The sequence below is a fragment of the Lampetra fluviatilis genome, chromosome 11 (genome assembly GCF_964198595.1).
Source record: "Lampetra fluviatilis chromosome 11, kcLamFluv1.1, whole genome shotgun sequence".
In the NCBI taxonomy this organism is placed as follows: domain Eukaryota; kingdom Metazoa; phylum Chordata; class Hyperoartia; order Petromyzontiformes; family Petromyzontidae; genus Lampetra; species Lampetra fluviatilis.
In genome coordinates this window covers 1,032,300-1,053,730 of record NC_136285.1, presented here as the reverse complement: position 1 = coordinate 1,053,730, position 21,431 = coordinate 1,032,300, and the positions used below count along the sequence as shown (strand labels likewise).

The following is a 21,431-nucleotide window of genomic DNA, read 5'->3' as shown; positions in this document are numbered from 1 at the left end:
ACCTTGGGCCGAAGGTCAATGATTGACTTTATAGTTGTGTAGTGAGTCCAACTGAGTCGCAGACGTTGTTCCTTTTAGAGGCAACACATTTATTTTTAACACGTAACACAAGGGGTAACTGCTCCTTCACCAGATAGAGCCTAGGGTGGTGACCACCCAGCTAACTATTCTATGCAGGGAGTTACTGCTACGAAGGATCAGGCCCCTACTCGGGTCTGCAACCACGTGTTTGCCCCGAAGACGTAGAGCTTCAAGCTTGAGATGTAGGCTTCAGCTGGTGGACGTGGAGCTTCGACTTTTAGAAGGCAGCGACCCCGGTCCCTCTCAGGGACCTGCCTTATATCCCCCTACGATCGAGGCCGCTCCGCCCTTGGCTCCTTCCGCCCTTTGGAGCCTTCTAGCTCCCTCTCGATCCCTCTCGAGAGCTCTCCCTGGACACGTGATCACCCCCTAGTCCCCCCATCTGGGGGCCTCTCTATAGACACTCTAGATCACGTGTCTGCAGGGTCAACTAGAGTGCCATGGCCTGGGGCAACCCTGCCCTTGGGCTGACACTCTCCCACTCACCCTCGTGGGACCCCCCACCACATGCTATGCGTAGTGCCTGCGCTATCCAGCGCTCACCAAGCACCGGTAGGGCTGGTACTACACCTGCTCACAGGGTGTATGCGATGACAGTGCATCGCGTGCCATGGCCCTCTCAGGCCGGCACCATGCAGTGACATTCCCGATGTCACTAATGACGACTTGACACACTTCTCTTGAGATGGCACTTTATTGAAGACACGTTCACTTGACGTTAGGCAGAGATCCCACTGCAACAGCCCCGAGTCTCCCACGCATCTCCCTTATATATCAATACGAGGCCACGCCCCCCTTCTCGATCATTCTCACTGACTCTGGTCGCTCGCTCTACCGGCAGACTCTACCGGCAGACTCTACCGTCCTCTTCCGTCACCTGACCATGCTCCCTTCTATAATATTCTCGTAGCCACCAGTCTCTTCGCACTCACAACTGACCTCCCTTTCATTACCTCCCGTGGCCACTAGCCCACTCACACCGCATGCAGGCTCTATTTTAATTATATCACCCCCCCCCCCATCACCCCTTCATAAAAATATAACCATCCAGGCTAATACCAAGACTTAAAAAACAAAAATGCACCAATTATGGCAGAATGACAACCCATATCCGCATGGAAAAGAACTCGTCACTTGGCCACATAAGCCACCAACAACACAACATGACGAGTGAGTGGTGCAAGCCACTCCACGCGAATGACAACAACCACACCGGGGTACACAAAAAAAAACGCTTGGCCTTGGGAGTTGACAGTCTACCTTGTGGCTTTGAGAGCCACTATCGCAGCCATACAGCTTTTAACCGGGTCCTTGACGCCGGTCCATCGCATGTGGCAGAGTCTTGTGGGCCTCTGAGAATCAGAGGGTCGCATTCTGTGGGCGGCATAACACATCTCCTCGGGTTTCACAACCATCCCGGATGACTACCCTGGCACGTCGGACACACCAGACCCTGGCCGCACAGAACTTGGAGATGAGATGACTGGGCGGGGATACACGTATGGTTTGAAACGCGATGGGGGGACAAACCAACGGCGATGCCCCATCTATATTTGCACGAACCAAACCCGAATCACTTCCACAATCTCGACCGATGCCCACCATGGCAGTGCTACTTAGGCGATGTTTGCAGCGGTATCTGCAGATAACGCAGCCACAATATGTCATTCACCTGGACGTAACCTGCTGCGCCGCGGTTGCATCCTGCATTTGTTTTCTCGAAGACGCACCCAGTTAAATAGTAATTGGGGCCAAACCGGCACTCGACAACACGTCCAACAAATTGTCCACACGCGTACTCGGCATGCACCAGCCACTGCCTATTTGCATATTCCTTCTCTTCCGGACACATCCGACATGAGCTCTGGTGAAGAGGCTGTCTCCCGTATCAATATGGTGCAGCAATAGAGAAGTACAACCGATGTCACACTTGCTCTCACTGAAAACACCTGAATTTTCAAGAAAAATTACTTAAATTTGCCCCGTTGTGCCTGAGGTAAACCAGGATTCTCGTTACAAGGGTTGCCCACGTTTCATCTGATCTGACTTTCTCTACCCATCACTTCCTCGATGTCTATCGTCATCACCTCACAAAAGGCAGGCTCTCTCCATCGCTTCCACGATATCTGGTGCCACCAGCTCGCAACACGCGGACTCACATGGGCCAACACGGTACCTGCTAGAACCACAGCTGTCCCTCCACCCACACTCAACACCTGCAGGAACGGCTCTAGGCCTGCTCCTAGGATCGTCTACGCACTCGCTAGCACAAGCTCGCGGGCCACACTGTTGGACGGCGTCAGGAGAACCGCCGCATCTGGGTCGGGCGAATGCAACCTCTTGCGCTACTGCAAGGGAACCAACCTCTGCATGGCCGGTGGGATCTATACCGATTCCCTCACCAAGGCCCGAATTACGATGTTCCACCCACTTCCCTTCCAACAGGATCCAAGAGAAAAAATAACTGCTGCCCTGGCGGTATCACTTCACACTTCCGATCCATCAATTTCTGAGGGCATTCTATTCAAACAGTTAGTATCCCACAGGCTCGCCTTTCTGAAATGACAGCAGGCCCTGTCACCTCAATCCCTATAATCCTTTGAACCCCGTTGCTCACCCGCGACCAACGCAACCGACACAACCAACGCGACTGACGCAACCGACATAACCAATACAGGATGCAAGGTGATAATGGAGCCCGGGGGACGCGACCACCTAGATGTGTGAGGTGATGTTTTGGGCCGGGTGTCTAGTGTTGCGACCTGCCTGCCATCATTATGGAGTGGCCCACAGTGAGAACACAGATGCCGCCAACGATGCTGTCCAGGCGCCGCTCCGACCTCCCTGTGCGATGTGCCCCAGCGGACCACACCTGAAGCAGGCCATGGTGGGCCCCCGCTGCAGCGTGGTCACCTCCTTCCTTGGTCCCCAACCTTGAGGCCGTCGCGAAGTCTCCCCCCGGTGTCGAGCCCTCTCATGTACTGCTGCCATCACCTATTCCCCCAGCTCTGGATCCTCTTCTATTGGCAGCCCCACACTCCCTGCTGATCGGACTGTCAGCCTCACCCGACATCAGATCACCTGACCATGCCACCACACGAGGCCGATGGTTCATCCCCTTATTCATCCCCTCATGCGCCTGCAGGCATCGGGCCACCCACAGGGAAGTCTGCACCTCCTCCACAATTGGTAGCACGACTCCCATCTCCTGTACCAGTGCCAGCATTTTCTCCATTGCCAGAAAATACAGCGCCGTCTCGTCCAGCCGTGGGTACGCTATCTGGCCCAGCACCATCAATGCGCTGCGATAAGTGATGGGCATCTCAGCCTCTCTCTGTTTTTGTTGCAGCAACTTCCTCCATGTATTCGATGGGGGATCAAAAACAGCCGCCATCTCACCATACGCCTTTCGTAGCGAAGCCCTTCGCTCCTCCGGCACAGTTCGGAACACCGAGAGGGCATCGTCGTCAAGGGCGGTAGGTAGGGCTCACAGTGCTTCCTCCTGCGACCATCCAATGGCTTGATACGCTGCCTCGAACCTTTGGGTGAAGGCGCCCCAGTCGCCTCCCGCTGCTACAAATTACTTTACAGGTGTCATCCACTGCGGCTGGTTTATTGCTGTTTCCCACGCCATTGGAGTTGCAGCCACCTCAGTTGCCATTTGGCCAACTTTCAAAATGGCGTCCATCGGTTGAGCGGCTTCTACCGTGGGGACTTCCACCATAACCTCCGCGTTTATTTGTTTCTATCGGTCGGCCTCCTCTCTCCTTGTTACCGCCGCCACTCCCTCTTCACCAGTGAGGTTGTTCACCAGGTCCCTGCTGCATGGGGCTTGCTGCAGGGGGGTCTCCCCACCATTTGAAGTCTTTGTCGGTGAGTTCTCCTTACATCCGTGTTGTGGCATGATGACATCCCACTTCTGACACCATTTGTAATGACGACTTGACACACTTCTCTTGAGATAGCACTTTAATGAAGACACGTTCACATGACATCAGGCGGAGATCCCACTGCAACAGCCCCGAGTCTCCCGTGCATCTCCCGTGCATCTCCCTCATATATCAACACGAGACCACGTCCCCCTTCTTGATCTTTCTTGTTGACTCTGGACGCTCCTTCTACCGGCAGACTCTACTGTCCTCTTCTGTCACCTGACCATGCTCCCTTCTCGAACATTCTCGAGGCTACCAGTCCCTTCACACTCACAACTGATACCCCTGTCATTTGCTCCAGTGGCCACTAGTGCATTCGTACTGTAGGCTGACCTCCCTGTAATTACCTCCCGTGGCCGCTAGCCCCCTCACACAGCATGGAGGCTCTATTGTCATTACATTTATATCATAGGACCTAAGGCCATATGTTCTGGACAGTGCGGGTTTTCTGGGAACGTCTGGTGGATAACCCAGTGCAGAAAAATGTAAACTTCCAGAAAAAACTTCTACACACCAGGGGAGGTCATGGACATTTAGTCCGAGTGGATGATGTTTAGAACCACGATTGTCACAATGCAGCTGCAAAAAGCTGTGGTCTGAAGGATACAGTTATTGCCTGTCATGGCAGCAACCCTAGGACACCAGTGGTGAGGGAAGCTGTCAAGATGATGGAGGCTTTCCAAGATATTCTTGGAAAAAGGTCTCCCTATTCAATTGAGAGGTACTGGCTTGTCAAGAGGACAGCAGCAGTAGCAATCGCTGAAGCGAAAGCCCAGGAATGGAAAGAGTTTAGAGAAAGCATAAAGAGGGACTACCAGCATGCCTAAAATATGTTCTGGCAAACCATCCATCCTTAGGAGGGGTTGACGGGACGTGGCTCGGACTGTTTTCCAGTAAGGGTGGCATAACATAGAACTCACTTAAGGAAATAGTTGAGAGGTGGAAGGAGCACTTTGAAGAACTTCTCAACCGAGTGGACATGCCCTCCTCTCAGGAGGCAGCTCTGGAAACAACTGGGGGGTTTTTGATCCATCACGGCTGCTGAAGTCACTGTGACGGTCGAGGTCTTTCATAGCGTCAAAGCTGCTGGGGTGGACGAGACTCGCTCAGAGTTTTTGAAAGCGCTGGACAATGTAGGAGGCTCGTGGTTAACACGCCCCTTCAATGTTGCATGAAAGGTGGACACAGTACCTCTGGATTGGCAAACTGGGGTCGTGATCTCCATTTTTAAGAATGGTGATCACACTCCTCAGCGTCCCAGGTAAAGCCTATGCCATAGTGCTGGAGATGAGGCTGCGTCCAGTGGTCGAGCCTCAAATTCAGGAGGAACAATATGCATTCCGTCAGGGTCATGGAACAATAGACGTATTTTTTTCCTCTCACAGCTATGTGAGGAGTCATGGGAGTATGCTCCTCCAATCTCCCTCTGTTTTGTAGACATGGAGAAGGCATATGACCATGTTCCCTGGAATGTCTTGTTGGAGGTGCTGTGGGATAATGATTTACCGATGCCGCTTGTGTGTTCTATCCGGTCCCTCTATTCCCGGAGTGAGAGCTGTGTCCGTATTCTTGGTGTTAAATCTAAATCGGTCACTGTGGGTGTTGGACTCCGCCAAGGGTGCGTCTTGTCTCCACTCCTGTATGTGATTTTCATCGATAGGATATCAAGGTGCAGCTGAGGTATGGAGAGTATCCAATACGGGTCAAGGAGGTGCGCCACTGCTTTTTGCAGATGACGTCCTCTTTGCCTCGTCAATCTGTGATCACTTGAATGGTTTGATGCCAAGTGTGAAGCGGCTAGGATGAGGATCAGCACCTCCAATCTGAGATCATGGTTCACTCCCGGGAGATGGTGGAGTGTGCTCTCCTGGTGAACGTGGAATAGCTACCCTTAGTGGAGGAGTTTAAATACCTTGGTCTCTTTCTCGAGTGATGGTAAGTGGAAGCGGGAGATCGGCCGGCAGATCGGTGCAATGTAGCAGTGATGCGGGTGCTGAACCGTGGTAGTGAAGTGAGAGCTGAGTTCTCGAACAAAGCTCTCGGTTTACAGGTCAATCTAGTTCCCACCCTCACCTATGGTCATGAGTTTTGGGTAATGACCGAAAGGTCGTGGGTACAAGGGGCCAAAATTATGTTTCTCCACATGGTTGCCGGGATCACTCTCCGTGTTAGGGTGAGGAGCTCGGTAATCCGGAGAGCCTCAGTGTCGAGCCGCTGCTCCTCTGCGTCGAGAGGAGCCAGTTGAGGTGGTTCGGACACCTGGTAAGGTTTCGCCCAGTAGACTGCCCCTGGAATTCTATCGGGCACGTCCCACTAGGCGAAGACCCTGGAGCCAGCCTAGGACATGCTGGTGGGACTATGTCGCTCAGCTGACCTGAGAATGCCTGAAAAGGGAGGTCTGGAACGTCCTACTCAACATGCTGCCGCCGTGACCCTCACCAGGACAAGCGGCTTGAGAAACGAACAAACACTTTAGTCAGTAATAATATTTGAATTATTTTGACAGTTTACAATATCCCAGCTCTAGAGAATAAACTGTGTAAAATTTAGTACATCTTCCTGAATAATCCTTAATCACCTTTTTCTTCCATACAGTTTGGGCCATACTGTTACAAAAGCACTGTTATGACATTTAATGTCACGTGCCGTGACATTAAACGCAACATATTTTCCTTTTTAGCTGAGAGATGAAGGGAGCTGCCACCGTGGCATAATGGTGAGCGCACTGAACTTGCAATACAGAGGTTACACATTCAATTGCATCCCTGGCTCTTACGTATCAAGCATGTGTCTGTCTGTGTTTGATTTGAAATTGTAGTCTGCGCCCCTCAATGGAAGGTTTGCAAACTACACAAACTCTCTCCTGAAGCCCACTTGTCGCTAGCAGATCCCAACATCGTCATTCAGCTCTTGAAATATTCCCATATGCAAGAGCAGAATTGGTCGTTGTTGTTATGGCCAACTGTTTGTCCCTCTATTGTATGGTTTTATTTGGATTTCTGTGTGTCTTGTGTTAATTTCAATGTCTATGTGTCTGTCTATCTTTTTATGTTGATCTCTGTCTCTATATGTGTGTTCATAATTAAATTTAACTCTCTATGTCTGTTTAATTTAACTGTCCCTGGTTTATTGTTTAATTTCAATGGCTGTGTGTCTTTTTAATTATTTTATGTTAATATATGTGTGTCTTTGTGTTAATTATTGTATTTCATTGTCTGTTGATCAATTTAAACATACCATGGACATATGAGACTTCACCGCGACACGCCGGTTGTGAAGCACTGCTCTAGAGGGCTTTTTCTGTATTGTACTCTTATACATATCAGGCGTGTTGGAAGAGGTTACCCACACTTTACCCCACAGTGACCTGCTTTTTATTGACTTACTATGCTACTGGGTGGAAAGAGGTGGTGGTGTCGTGGGGTAGTTGATAAACCTGTTTCATTCTTGCAACTGCGGCGTCGACTTCTGGATTGCATGTGATCAAACGATTACACTCCTGATGGAGCTGCTGTCATTTATCAGTTAAAAACGTATTCATGTTGTGTTCGTTTCTAGAGACATGCATGTACCCGGTTCACACTGTTTTTTCACAGTTTTTTTATGCACTTACCGGTAATACATAAAATAAATTTTAACAACCCCAGCAATAATGATGCTCACGGTATTGTAATCCACAGACATGGCACTTGGAAGATTTTTGCCCGAATGAGTGGAGCACCCAATATCAACTCATCTGCTGAGTTTGATGTCCGGGAATACAGTATGTAAACATTCAAATCTTCATATTTAATCATACCATTTGTCACGACATTGTGTTCTGCCCACATTCTTCAAGGTTCGTCCAGATTCTCCTATTTCCTCCCTTAACTTAAAAAAACCCATGCAATGTAACTGGGATTGACCATAGCATCTCAATGGTGAAATATTACTTGCAAATTATTCCATTTGAAAACACAACGCAATATCGCCCTTCACTGACAGACTAATGCCTGCTTCCAGACCAGGTGCTAAGATACCTTGTACCTCTTCTTGGTTCTTTCGGTAAAGTCACGTAGAAGGGAAGTAATAAAATAATAAAAATAAAACATAATAAAATAATTCTCACGACGTGTCGGCCACAACGCAAGCAGCCGTCCTCAGGTGGAGAATGAAACACCACCAAGCTTGGAGCGTATATTTAAGCTGGGTTGGGGGGGGAGGTGGGAAGAAGAGCGCCTTGACAAAATAATTTGCATATCAAGAGGAATTTAGCATATGGAAAATGCGTAGGAGGTGGGCGGGGGGATTTCAAATTAATATTATGCCCGTGCATTATGCAGGATTAGCAGCATCAATGGGAGGGGGAAGGGGGGTAGCATTAACAAAGGAAAGGAATGTTAATAGTATGTAGCTGCAGTTACTTAACAACCACGTAGAAAACTAAAGTATAAACTACATAAAAAAACTAAAGTATAAACTACATAGCATCATCAGTATACTTACTATACTCTACAATAAGCTGAGTTACTAACAGTAAGTAATACATTACAATTCTACGTCGTAAAAATTATATAATATGCTTCCATCTAAACTTTATTCTCTTACATCACACGAGTCTACACCGTACTATATACTGCCATAGACAAACCCAACATTAAATTATATACTGTATTGCTATAAACCACCCTATACTTTATACATTTTAATATAACACTATGTATTATTCTACCCACCCTAATGTGTATCACACTGCTATATGTTTACTATACAATTACGATACTATATATTACTTTGTACATTGTATTAAGCATATGAATGTTATACTATTTGTTATTATACACTGTACCATTGACCGTCGTGTCAATGGGTGAGTCGTGGGGGGAAACTTGCAGTGGAGCAAAGAATCCATTCCCTGCGGAGAATACAATGACAGTGAGTGGAACGCGGTCTGAAAGTCACCGTAAACGTGAACACAATCAGTTAAGATCCGAAATGGTTTATTACGTCCTTCCAATGATTGCTAAGCCAGAATCCATCTTCTCGGTTGAAATTGTCTCTGTGTTTGTATATGTGGATCGCCTCATGAACGAATCTCTCATGATAGCCAGATGGCTTGCAGAGAACCTCTGTCTTGGAGAAGTCAATGTCATGTGAGCCCACTGAGTTGTAACAGTGATCTGCCACGGCTGAGGTGTTTGTCTTACCGTGTTTCAGGTCTGCTTTATGTTCACGGATGCGATCCGAGACATGTCGTTTGGTTTCCCCAATGTAACTGGTACCACAGAGGCAACTTAGTTTGTAGACGCCAGGGTACTGTATGTCTGGAACCACATCTTTTACAGACGGGACCAGATCACGGATTTTATGTACTGTGTTGAATCGGACCTGGATCTTGTGTTTAATCAGGATTTTGGAGATCTTTTTTGTGACCCCAGCAATGTAGGATAAGGTGATGGTCTTGAAAGGCTCCTCAAAAGGATCCTTCTTGATGGTTGGAGTGATGGCTTTGCGGATTGTGTAGTCGGAGTAACCATTAGCCTTAAGAGCTTGGCGTACGTGTTTGAGTTCACTGGCAATGTGTTCCTGGTCGGAGATGCATTGGGCTCTATGGTATAGAGTCTTGATGAGAGAATTCTTCTGGGATGGATGGTGGTGGGAATCCGGTTTTAGGTAAGCATCCGTATGGGTGGCTTTCCTGTAGACAGAGTGGCTCATTGAACTATCAGGTCTCATTTTAATTAGGACATCCAAAAAGGGTAGCTTGCCATCTTTTTCGACTTCCATGGTGAATATGATGGCTGGGTGTATGGAATTGATGTGGTCGAGAAATTGGTCTAGAGCAGGCCGGCCATGTGGCCAGATGACAAAAGTGTCGTCTACGTACCTCTTCCATAAGGTCGGGCGTAGAGTGGCAGTCTGGATGGTGTCAGTCTCAAATTCTCCATGAAGATGTTGGCTACAACCGGAGATAGGGGGGAGCCCATTGGGGTGCCCTCAGTTTGCTTGTAGAAAGTTACATTCCAGGTGAAGTATGTATTGGTTAAGCAGTGTCTCACCAGGGGGGGTACCCCAGCATTCAGTCCTTGATGAACCAAGTCTTCAATGATTGCGATGGTGTCAGGTACAGGAACTTTGGTGAATAAGGAAACCACATCACAACTGACAAGCAGGTCGTCTGGGGACAGGGCAATCCCCTTGATTGTCGATACCAAGTCAGTAGAGTTTAGTACCGCAGAGGTGGTTTTTTCCAGTGAAAGGCCGTAGGATTTCAGACAAAAAACGAGCCAATTTATAGGTGGGGGAGTTGATAGTAGAGACAATGGGACGAAGAGGTGTATCTTCTTTATGTATCTTTGGCAAGCCGTAAGATCTTGGTGACCTGGCTGCAGAAGGTTTCAACGAGAACTGTTTGGTCTGATCGATTAATGCGGTTGAATCAGAAATGATTTGCTTGGTTTTTGAGACGAGGCTGTTGGTGGGGTCTCTTTTTATTTTTGTATATCTGCCATCGTTGAGTAGTTCTTGGATTTTGTTGTTGTATTCTGTTTTGTCCATGATGACAGTGGCATTGCCTTTGTCGGCTGAGAGGATGACAATGTCATCCCTCTTTTTTAATTGAGCTAATTCAAAACGCTCATCTTTGCTGATGTTGCTAGCTGGCATCGTAGCGTTTTTGAGGGTTGCAGAGATTTCAGATCTTGCTACGTCTGCAGCGATGTGACTCAGGCCCTTGAGAGCTACATCTACTCTAGCAATTATATTATTACTGTTAGTAACTCAGCTTATTGTAGAGTATAGTAAGTATACTGATGATGCTATGTAGTTTATACTTTAGTTTTTTATGTAGTTTATACTTTAGTTTTCTACGTGGTTGTTTAGTAACTGCAGCTACATACTATTAACATTCCTTTCCTTTGTTAATGCTACCCCCCTTCCCCCTCCCTTTGATGCTGCTAATCCTGCATAATGCACGGGCATAATATTAATTTGAAACCCCCCCGCCCACCTCCTACGCATTTTCCATATGCTAAATTCTTCTTGATATGCAAATTATTTTGTCAAGGCGCTCTTCTTCCCAACCCCCCCCCCCAACCCAGCTTAAATATACGCTCCAAGCTTGGTGGTGTTTCATTCTTCACCTGAGGACGGCTGCTTGCGTTGTGACCGAAACGTCGTGAGAATTATTTTATTATGTTTTATTTTTATTACTTTATTACTTCCCTTCTACGTGACTTTACCGAAAGAACCAAGAAGATGAATCCCTGCAGTCACGAAAGCTTTAAATCGAAATTTAACCGCCTCTATGGGGAGGGTTTCCACATAACTTTGAGATCCTTCAACAAGCTCCGGGATAAGAAGGCTCAGCTTATCGAGTCTCTCACCTTTCTGAAGAAATGCCGCGACTCTAAGGTAATACCAAACGCATTTACACTAACATCTGCTGCTGTAACTTTTTCTAATGCGAAACGAATTCTGCCTAGAACTAGCTTAGCTCTTATCTCAGAGAAAATCAGATTTATGCGCACCGAACTAGATCAGTTAGACAAGGTACTCTACAAATCACACTTATCTTTGAGTGCAACAGTGTCCACATCGGATTGGGAACATGTAGATAAAATGACTGCCTCTTCAGCTGCCGCTATGTCGACCAATGTAAGGACAACTTGATTTCCAAATTCAACCTCCTCTCAAACAAGAAACCGGACCCACACATTGAAAAGCTAGATGTTAACAAAGTCGTAATTAATCGCAATAACAGTTCTATTTCTGAAGGTCTGAAATCCGTTTTAGCTAAAGGACTAAACTTTGCAGTCACACCTAGACACATACCAGTTAATGATATAATTGCAAGTGTAGATGTAGCTCTCAAGGGCCTGAGTCACATCGCTGCAGACGTAGCAAGATCTGAAATCTCTGCAACCCTCAAAAACGCTACGATGCCAGCTAGCAACATCAGCAAAGATGAGCGTTTTGAATTAGCTCAATTAAAAAAGAGGGATGACATTGTCATCCTCTCAACCGACAAAGGCAATGCCACTGTGATCATGGACAAAACAGAATACAAAAACAAAATCCAAGAACTACTCAACGATGGCAGCTATACAAAAATAAAAAGAGACCCCACCAACAGCCTCGTCTCAAAAACCAAGCAAATCATTTCTGATTCAACCGCATTAATTGATCAGACCAAACAGTTCTCGTTGAAACCTTCTGCAGCCAGGCCACCAAGATTATACGGCTTGCCAAAGATACATAAAGAAGATACACATCTTCGTCCCATTGTCTCTAATATCAACTCCCCCACCTATAAATTGGCTCGTTTTTTGTCTGAAATCCTACGGCCTTTCACTGGAAAAACCACCTCTGCGGTACTAAACTCTACTGACCTAGTATCGACAATCAAGGGGAATGCCCTGTCCCCAGACGACCTGCTTGTCAGTTTTGATGTGGTTTCCTTATTCACCAAAGTTCCTGTACTTGACACCATCGCAATCATTGAAGACTTGGTTCATTAAGGACTGAATGCTGGGGTACCCCCCCTGGTGAGAACCTGCTTAACCAATACATACTTCACCTGGAATGGAACTTTCTACAAGCAAACTGAGGGCACCCCAATGGGCTCCCCCCTTTCTCCGGTTGTAGCCAACATCTTCATGGAAAATTTGAGACTGACGCCATCCAGACTGCCACTCTACGCCCGACCTTATGGAAGAGGTACGTAGACGACACTTTTGTCATCTGGCCACATGGCCGGCCTGCTCTAGACCAATTTCTCGATCACATCAATTCCATACACCCAGCCATCAGATTCACCATGGAAGTCGAAAAAGATGGCAAGCTACCCTTTTTGGATGTCCTAATTAAAAGGAGACATGATGGTTCAATGAGCCACTCTGTCTACAGGAAAGCCACCCATACGGATGCTTACCTAAAACCGGATTCCCACCACCATCCATCCCAGAAGAATTCCATGATCAAGACTCGATACCATAGAGCCCAATGCATCTCCGACCAGGAACACATTGCCAGTGAACTCAAACACGTACGCCAAGCTCTTATGGCTAATGGTTACTCCGACTACACAATCCGCAAAGCCATCACTCCAACCATCACGAAGGATCCTGTTGAGGAGCCTTTCAAGACCATCACATTACCCTACATTGCTGAGGTCACAAAAAAGATCTCCAAAATCCTGATTAAACACAAGATCCAGGTCCGATTCAACACAGTACATAAAATCCGTGATCTGGTCCCGTCTGTAAAATATGTGGTTCCAGACATACAGTACCCTGGCGTCTACAAATTAAGTTGCCTCTGTGGTAGCAGTTACATTGGGGAAACCAAATGACATGTCTCAGACCGCATCCGTGAACATAAAGCAGACCTGAAACACGGTAGGACAAACACCTCCGCCGTGGCAGATCACTGTTACAACTCAGTGGGCTCACATGACATTGACTTCTCCAAGACAGAGGTTCTCTGCAAGTCATCTGGCTATCATGAGAGATTCGTTCATGAGGCGATCCACATATACAAACACAAAGACAATTTCAACCGAGAAGATGGATTCTGGCTTAGCAATCATTGGAAGGACGTAATAAACCATTTCGGATCTTAACTGATTGTGTTCACGTTTACGGTGACTTTCAGACCGCGTTCCACTCACTGGCATTGTATTCTCCGCAGGAAATGGATTCTTTGCTCTGCTGCAAGTTTCCCCCCACGACTCACCCATTGACACGACGGTCAATGGTACAGTGTATAATAACAAATAGTATAACATTTATATGCTTAATACAATGTACAAAGTAATATATAGTTTCGTAATTGTATAGTAAACATATAGCAGTGTGATACACGTTAGGGTGGGTAGAATAATACATAGTGTTATATTAAAATGTATAGGGTGGTTTATAGCAATACAGTATATAATTTAATGTTGGGTTTGTCTATGGCAGTATATAGTACGGTGTAGACTCGTGTGATGTAAGAGAATAAAGTTTAGATGGAAGCATATTATATATTTTTTACGACGTAGAATTGTAATGTATTACTTACTGTTAGTAACTCAGCTTATTGTAGAGTATAGTAAGTATACTGATGATGCTATGCAGTTTATACTTTAGTTTTTTATGTAGTTTATACTTTAGTTTTCTACGTGGTTGTTTAGTAACTGCAGCTACATACTATTAACATTCCTTTCCTTTGTTAATGCTACCGCCCTTCCCCCTCCCTTTGATGCTGCTAATCTTGCATAATGCACGGGCATAATATTAATTTGAAACCCCCCCGCCCACCTCCTACGCATTTTCCACATGCTAAATTATTCTTGATATGCGAATTATTTTGTCAAGGCGCTCTTCTTCCCACCTCCCCCCCCCCCAACCCAGCTTAAATATACGCTCCAAGCTTGGTGGTGTTTCATTCTTCACCTGAGGACGGCTGCTTGCGTTGTGGCCGAAACGTCGTGAGAATTATTTTATTATGTTTTATTTTTATTATTTTATTACTTCCTTTCTACGTGACTTTACCGAAATAACCAAGAAGATGAATCCCTGCAGTCACGAAAGCTTTTAATCGAAATATACCTTGTACCTACAAGGATAGCTGCCACTGGGGGTGCCCCTTTAAAAATGTTTGAGATGACTTGTGATGTAAATTGGTTATTAGGGTGTGATGTGCTCTGTGATGTCTGGACCTGAAGGGCGCTGTTTAAAAAACACATAATTGTACCAAGAATGTTTCATGGAACAATGTAGATATGTTAAAATATAATGCCAAACGGTGTCTTTAAAACAAAATGTATTGTATGCTGTAATTTGATGTGTAGGGTTTTCAAACATTTTTATGTAATTCGTAAAAAGTAAGATGTTTTATATGCGTATTAAACACACACAAGCTTATTTGCACATTAATATTTCCCCAGTCTTGCCGACCTTTGAGGTGAAGATTAATCCCAAGCAAAGAGTGTTTCACATCAACGATGAAGAGTTTGTTGTGGACATCACTGCCAAGTAAGGCAATGTAATATCTTCTCATCTATATATGTTGAGGTGATAGATATTTATATTACACCACATGCTAAAGCCCACAACGAATATGCTAATAGTACCAACTTTCATGCTTATAATCAGTGGAAAATTGGCTAAACATTAAAACAGCAAACACCACCTGTCACTATCCTGCTGAAAGATACCAAGAGGACAGTAACGTGGCCCATTGGTAGCGCATTGCCACCTTCCTGCCAATGTTCATAGTTCTAATTCAGCAGAACAACCTGGTTAATACTGTGGGAATATTAACTGTAGACTACTAGACGCCATCTGCTTCACAGTGGACGTGAAAAACCGTGTGAAGTCATTGGAAATGAGTAGGCAAGTGTTTGCAGGCCTCACGGTCAATATTTGGAAATGTTCCCTTAGGTTATTGACTTTCAATTACACAAAGCAACAACACCCTCGACTGTGAAATTACTGCAGACTGTGCATGTGAAACAGTTGGGTGCGAATAAGAAGATAGGCGTGGATGAAAATATATTATTCATTTTTGTATTGTTTACTCTGACTTTCCGTCAAAGCCCGATTCACTGAACCTGTATTGCATTGTCTGGTATAAAACAACTTAAAGGCCCAAATAATACATATATACACATATTCGTGACAACTCCACTCAACCCACCAGTTAAATGTCATATAAGTAAAGCAACATAGAACCAGTATATCATCTTATGATATATGTAGTGTCTTGGTCCAAGGTGCTTTACAAAAATTATAAAATTGTATATTGGATAATTTGTTAAAATAAAGTGAGGTTATTAACAGGACCCTGCGGGGTGGGCTGGTAGGAACGAATAACCAAAGAATATAAACATAATGTATTATTACACTTGTTTAGTCAGGAAAGCCCCACTGAGTCTAAAGGTTTTTGTAGGGTCCTGCCAAGTGTTTGCAGTCGGGGGCGATGTTGCTACACCGAATCGGACGATACGAAGGGAGAGTGTGAGGCCTAGTTCTAGACTTTAGGCCTAGCTGTAGGCGTTAGGCCGCTGTGAGTTAATTTGTAATTTAAATGTTTTAATTATTAATGTTAAAGCTTTAAATGTAAATTTTTCTATTTAAAAACATCAGGAAATGTAACATTGTAAAACATTAACTCCCTTTCACACACGCGGGGGTACGATACGAAGGGAGAGGTTGAGGCCTAGTTCTAGGCTTTAGGCGTAGCTGTAGGCTTTAGGCCGCCGTGAGTTAATTTTAAAATTAAATGTTTTTATTATTTATGTCAAAGCTTTAAATTTAAATGTTTCTATTTAAAAGCATCAGGGAATGTAACATTGTTAAACATTAACTCCCTTGCACACACGCGGGGGTACGATACGAAGGGAGAGTGATAGGCGTAGTTCGAGGCTTTAGGCCTAGCTGTAGGCTTTAGGGCGCTGTGAGTTATTTTTTAATTACAAAGTTTTAATCAAAAGCTATCCCAGGGAATTATAAGGGAATGTTACACTTGTTTATCCAGGAAAGCCTCACTGAGTCTAAAGGTTTTTGTAGGGTCATGCCAAGTGTTTTCAGTAGGGAGCGATGTTGCTACACGTAATCGGACATCGGACGGACGGACGGACGATATTATTTTTTAATTTCAAAGTTTTAATTAAAAGCTATCTCAGGGAATTATAAGGGAATGTTACACTTGTTTAGCCAGGAAAGCCTCATTAATTTAAATGTTTTAATTAAAAGCTATCTGAGGGAATTATAAGGGAATGTTACACTTGTTTAGCCAGGAAAGCATCACTGAGTCTAAAGGTTTTTGTAGGGTCATGCCAAGTGTTTGCAGTAGGGGGCGATGTTGCTACACGGTCGGACGGACGGTCGGACGGACGGACGGACAGACGGACGGACGGTCGGACGGACGGACGGACGGACGATATAATCTATTGTAGGCTGGTCCACTTCGTTCCTACCAGTAAAAGTGGTGTTATAGCTATGGTAACATTAAGGAGGACAGGTGGGAGTGGTTAAGGAGGGGTTTTGGGTAGGGGTAGGGACAGATGTTGGGCTTGTAACAGGGGTTTGGGTAGTGATAGGGGTTGGGGTAATGATAGGGGTAGGCCTGGTTGTAGCTGGGGGGTCGGGGACAAGGAGTAGTAGTAGGATAGGCAAGGGAGAAGGGATGGGTATAAGGGAGAAATGGAAGCAGGTTCAATCTAGATTTTAAGTTTTCGTGACTGCAGGAATCCATACTCTTTGGTTCTTTTGGTAAAATCACGTATGTATAAAGTAAAATGAATCACAACGTTTCGATTGCAACACAAGAAATCATCATCAGGTGGGAAAACCACAGCAAGAAACAGTATTTTTTTACAGTCAGCATTCGGCAACTTTCCTCCTGATAACGATCGCTTGTGTTGTGATCGAAACGTCTAAGTCTTTTTGTTATTTTCTTTGAACCATCTACATGACTTTACTGAAAACCCAAAGAATATGAACCCTGCCCTTCCTGCTGTGAGGCACGAGTCTTACCATTGCGTCACCCTGCTGCCGTAAATGTGCATAACTTTTTGTCTTTATTGTTACAGTTACTTTAATCAGGAACTCGTGTCTGGTACAGCATATGTACGATATTTTCTTGAAAACGGAGATGCACCAAAACTGGTTGATTCCAGTTCTATCACGGTAAGCAGCGTGTTCTGAATTAATGTACTTGTTTCCTGTAATAACATGTTGTATTCACGCCAATATTATAGCACAAGGACATCACGAAGGCACTGTTTCTCAGACACAAGCTTTAGTAGTTTAACTGTAGGGGGTGATGTTGCAATGTGTAATCCCATTTCAGTAATTTGTCAGTAATTTTTCAACTTTTGCAAATTTGTACCATCACACCGCCCACAATGGCCTAATTTTTTTTATTACGTCAGGGTAACTTTAATAAGCACTATGAAGCAGACCGTGCATATTTGTGCGGTTAATACACCAACAGTAATAACCAGGGAAGCCTGCCGGCTTCGAACTACAAACTTTCGAGGCAAGCGATGAGCATGGTTACTGCTGGGCCACTCCTAACACATCACATACATGCAAAACATTTTTGGCACAATAGTGAAGAAGTTGACAGGCACGGAGTGACATTTGTTCACTGCATACAAGACTGAGTCACATGATACAAGTTCATTAGCAGTTGCTTATTTTACCTTCATAAGCTTGATTGGAGCACATGGTACAGATACATGGTCTAGCGATACCGTGTTTGCCACATGTTGCAGAGGTCCATGGTCGACATCCAGCCAGCTGCCCTGGTTAATATCATAGGTGTATTAACCGTAAAATACACACTGTCTGCTTGAGTGGATGTTAAAGATTCCATAACTCAATTAAAACATGAATAGGCCATTGTTTGTTCATGAAGCCATCCAGATATACAAACATAGACATAACTTCAACCGAGAGAATGAAATCAAATTGAGCAATCACTGGAATGATGTTATTAACCAGGTAAAATCTTAATTGCTCTTATAGCTTGCTTACACACTCGCATTTCCAGTATCTGTGTAATAAAGGACTCCTTCACACGATGTTGGTCTCCGTCTGTCCTTTATTGATGTTCTTCTCCTTCGCACCCCGCTGGCCTCCTCCTCTGCCCAGCGTCGTCTCTCCTCGCGCCCCGTGCACTCTGCAGCCACCCCGCTGCTCCGTGTGCTCCCGCACACTCTGCAGCCACTCTGCTGCCCGTGCAACCTCGCACGGTCCGCTAGCCCTCCGCTAGCCCCGTGCAACCCGCACAGTCCCGCTAGCCACTCTGCTAGCCCCGTGCAACCTCGCACCCTCCGCTAGCCCCGTGCTACCCGCACGGTCCCGCTAGCCACTCTGCTAGCCCCGTGCAACCTCGCACGCCCTGTGTGCCCCGCACACTCCGCTCTCTCTCCGCACACCGCTAGCTGGCGGTGTGCCAAGCCCTATCAGCCTCGCGGCTGATGGCACGGCGGCCACCCAACGTGGTCTCGCCTCTTCACTCCCTCGACTTCCCAGATCTCTTCCGGGCTCCCTCCTATAACCTCTCCCCTACGTGACCCTGGCTCCTCCCTCTCGGATCGTCACATCCGGCCTTCCCATTTACGCTCGCATTACACCACCCCCCCCCCTAAAGAAAAAATCCAGCCGTCCTCGGCTAAAACAGGACAAAATAATGCGAGCGAAGGCATCACAATCAGAAATCACCCCAGACACAACGGAGATTATAACAACAACACAAGTAACGAAAGGGGAGGGATCAGGATCCGGTACAGAACACCGGCCCGTCCTCCGCGCAACAAGCAACAAGAATTAAGAATGGAACAATGCACAACAACGGCAACCAACACGCAAGAACGGCCGACGCGCATAACCCAGGAATGCGGTGTCTTAGAGCGTGTTCGTGTTGCTGTTCCATCCGCTCGGCTCAAGTCCAACGTCAGAGAGCAACTGGTAGAGCCGGAGTGACGAACGGGCGCTCAATTCCTCCTTCAAGTCCACATCCGGTAACACCCAGTGTGGCAGGCGCCGAAGATCTGTGACGAGAAGGAGAATCCAACCCCCTGAGGCACAGCACAACAACGCACATCCGCATGTCGTACACGACAGCCACCCGGCCCCAGGGTAGTGGAGATGATGTAAATCTGGCCCGCTTAAGGAAAACCCCAATAAATACCCAAAATAGACGCGATGGATGCCCCAGTATTTACATTTTAACAACAATATTATTTACACGTGACAACAGCAACAACAAAAACATTTTTCCTGCTCTTGTCCACCAGCAGTCCTCCCTTGAGGACCAGCACAGATATCTCACATACACAGCATGTACCCACTGTCACTCTCAACAAGCCCCCAGCCGCACACCCTCGCGTGGAGAGAGCCACGCTCCCCAGCGGTAACATTTAACCCGCCTTCACCCTCACCGTGGTCGTCCAACCACAGCAACATCCACTGACCATACACTCGGCTAGTGCAATTTCGGGGACGAGCAACAACTCAGCCATGCTCCTCCCTTACCATCCCATCAGCGATGGACACACACCAGCATCTTATAGTCTTACGCTTTATAGCCAAGGGAAGATTCATCCCTCGGCAAGGCCAGACCCCATCAACCTTCCCACGGGCAATGTTCCCTTACACATTCAATAACGCCCTAACCCAGAGCGGAACAAGTCCGCGGCCCTTCCCGCTGGAGGACCCGCAAGGGGAATCCCCGCCCTATGCTAGCCAGGTCACCCCGTTCGCTGCTACGTATCGGAACCTCTACTCCTGAATCACATGAGCCCCCGGCACACCAGGTTCAGTCTGCCACCGCACAACTGAACCACGACTCCCCGAGCCATATGAGCCCACGGCCCATTAGTTTGAGACATACCACGGAGTGTCTCGCCTCCGGGCTGTCAGGTCAGCCATCGGCCATAGGCCGATGTGACCACAACTCGTGCATCTAATTCTAGATTTGAAGCTTTCGTGACTGCAAGGAATCATTTTCTTAGGTTTTTTCGGTAAAGTCACGTAGGTAAAACATCAAAATTAATGAAAATAAAATAAAATAAAACAAAAATCACGACGTTTCGGAGGCAACACAAGTCTCCGTCGTGCATCACCCACTCAACAATGGCAGGCATATACTGATGAAATATTTGCCCCAGAATAGAACCCAGCCAGCATCTCCGTCCCAAAATGCTTGTGCAATGACACGCCCCCCTTAGTCAGCCACGTGCCACTACGCTCCTGTTACCCCGATGGGCGCCAACACGCCAGCATTGCGCACAACATGCAATGCACGCACACAAGTTAGAGCGCAACACGAGAGTCAAGGGATGCTATCCATAACCACATCCCCGCTGCTCGACGTGTATACTCAAAATAGTGGTGACCCGCGCGAAGCGCCCCACCGAGGTTTTTCCCCCGCGCTCAAAATGGCGGCCCCCTGCGGCAAGCGCATCCCCGCGATAATCCGGCGTGCACACAAAATGGCGGCCCCCTTGCGACAAGCGCATCCCCGCAATTTCCCGCTCGCGCTGAAAATGGCGGGCCAACGTGCGAACACGTCGCCACTTTTCCCCGTACGTGCACCCCAGCTGCCCTTTGCTGGGGGTCACAACACACTTCCCCCGTCACGTTTTAACAACCCGCCAACGATAGGACGCACAGCCGCAGCTTGCTGTGCACAGCAGTCATATCGGGGGAATTTTTACCCATATTTGACCAAGACACATTGCTTACACACCAACTCGCAATGCAACCCCTGGCCGCATGCAATCAACAGAATTAGCGACGCCACTTGGCGGCAATTTACGGCCCCATCTCTCAACACTCGCAATTTGCTTTAACACACACGCAATCTCGTGTGCATGAACACCCATACGACCAAATTTTTGGGTCCCCCCCGAATTTTTACCAATTTCCGAACAGGTACGAA

The 21,431-nt window shown here is 46.6% G+C and overlaps 1 protein-coding gene across 1 annotated transcript in view; it reads left to right on the top strand.

Moving 5' to 3' along the window:
- The window catches only part of LOC144934673 (complement C3), a 238,628-nt gene that overhangs the window by 40,338 nt on the left and 176,859 nt on the right, over positions 1-21,431 (top strand). The window contains exons 6-8 of the mRNA XM_078860724.1: positions 7,694-7,776; positions 14,923-15,010; positions 17,572-17,668. Of these exons, the coding sequence (XP_078716850.1) occupies positions 7,694-7,776; positions 14,923-15,010; positions 17,572-17,668 (268 nt within the window). The remainder of the gene's footprint in view (positions 1-7,693; positions 7,777-14,922; positions 15,011-17,571; positions 17,669-21,431) is intronic.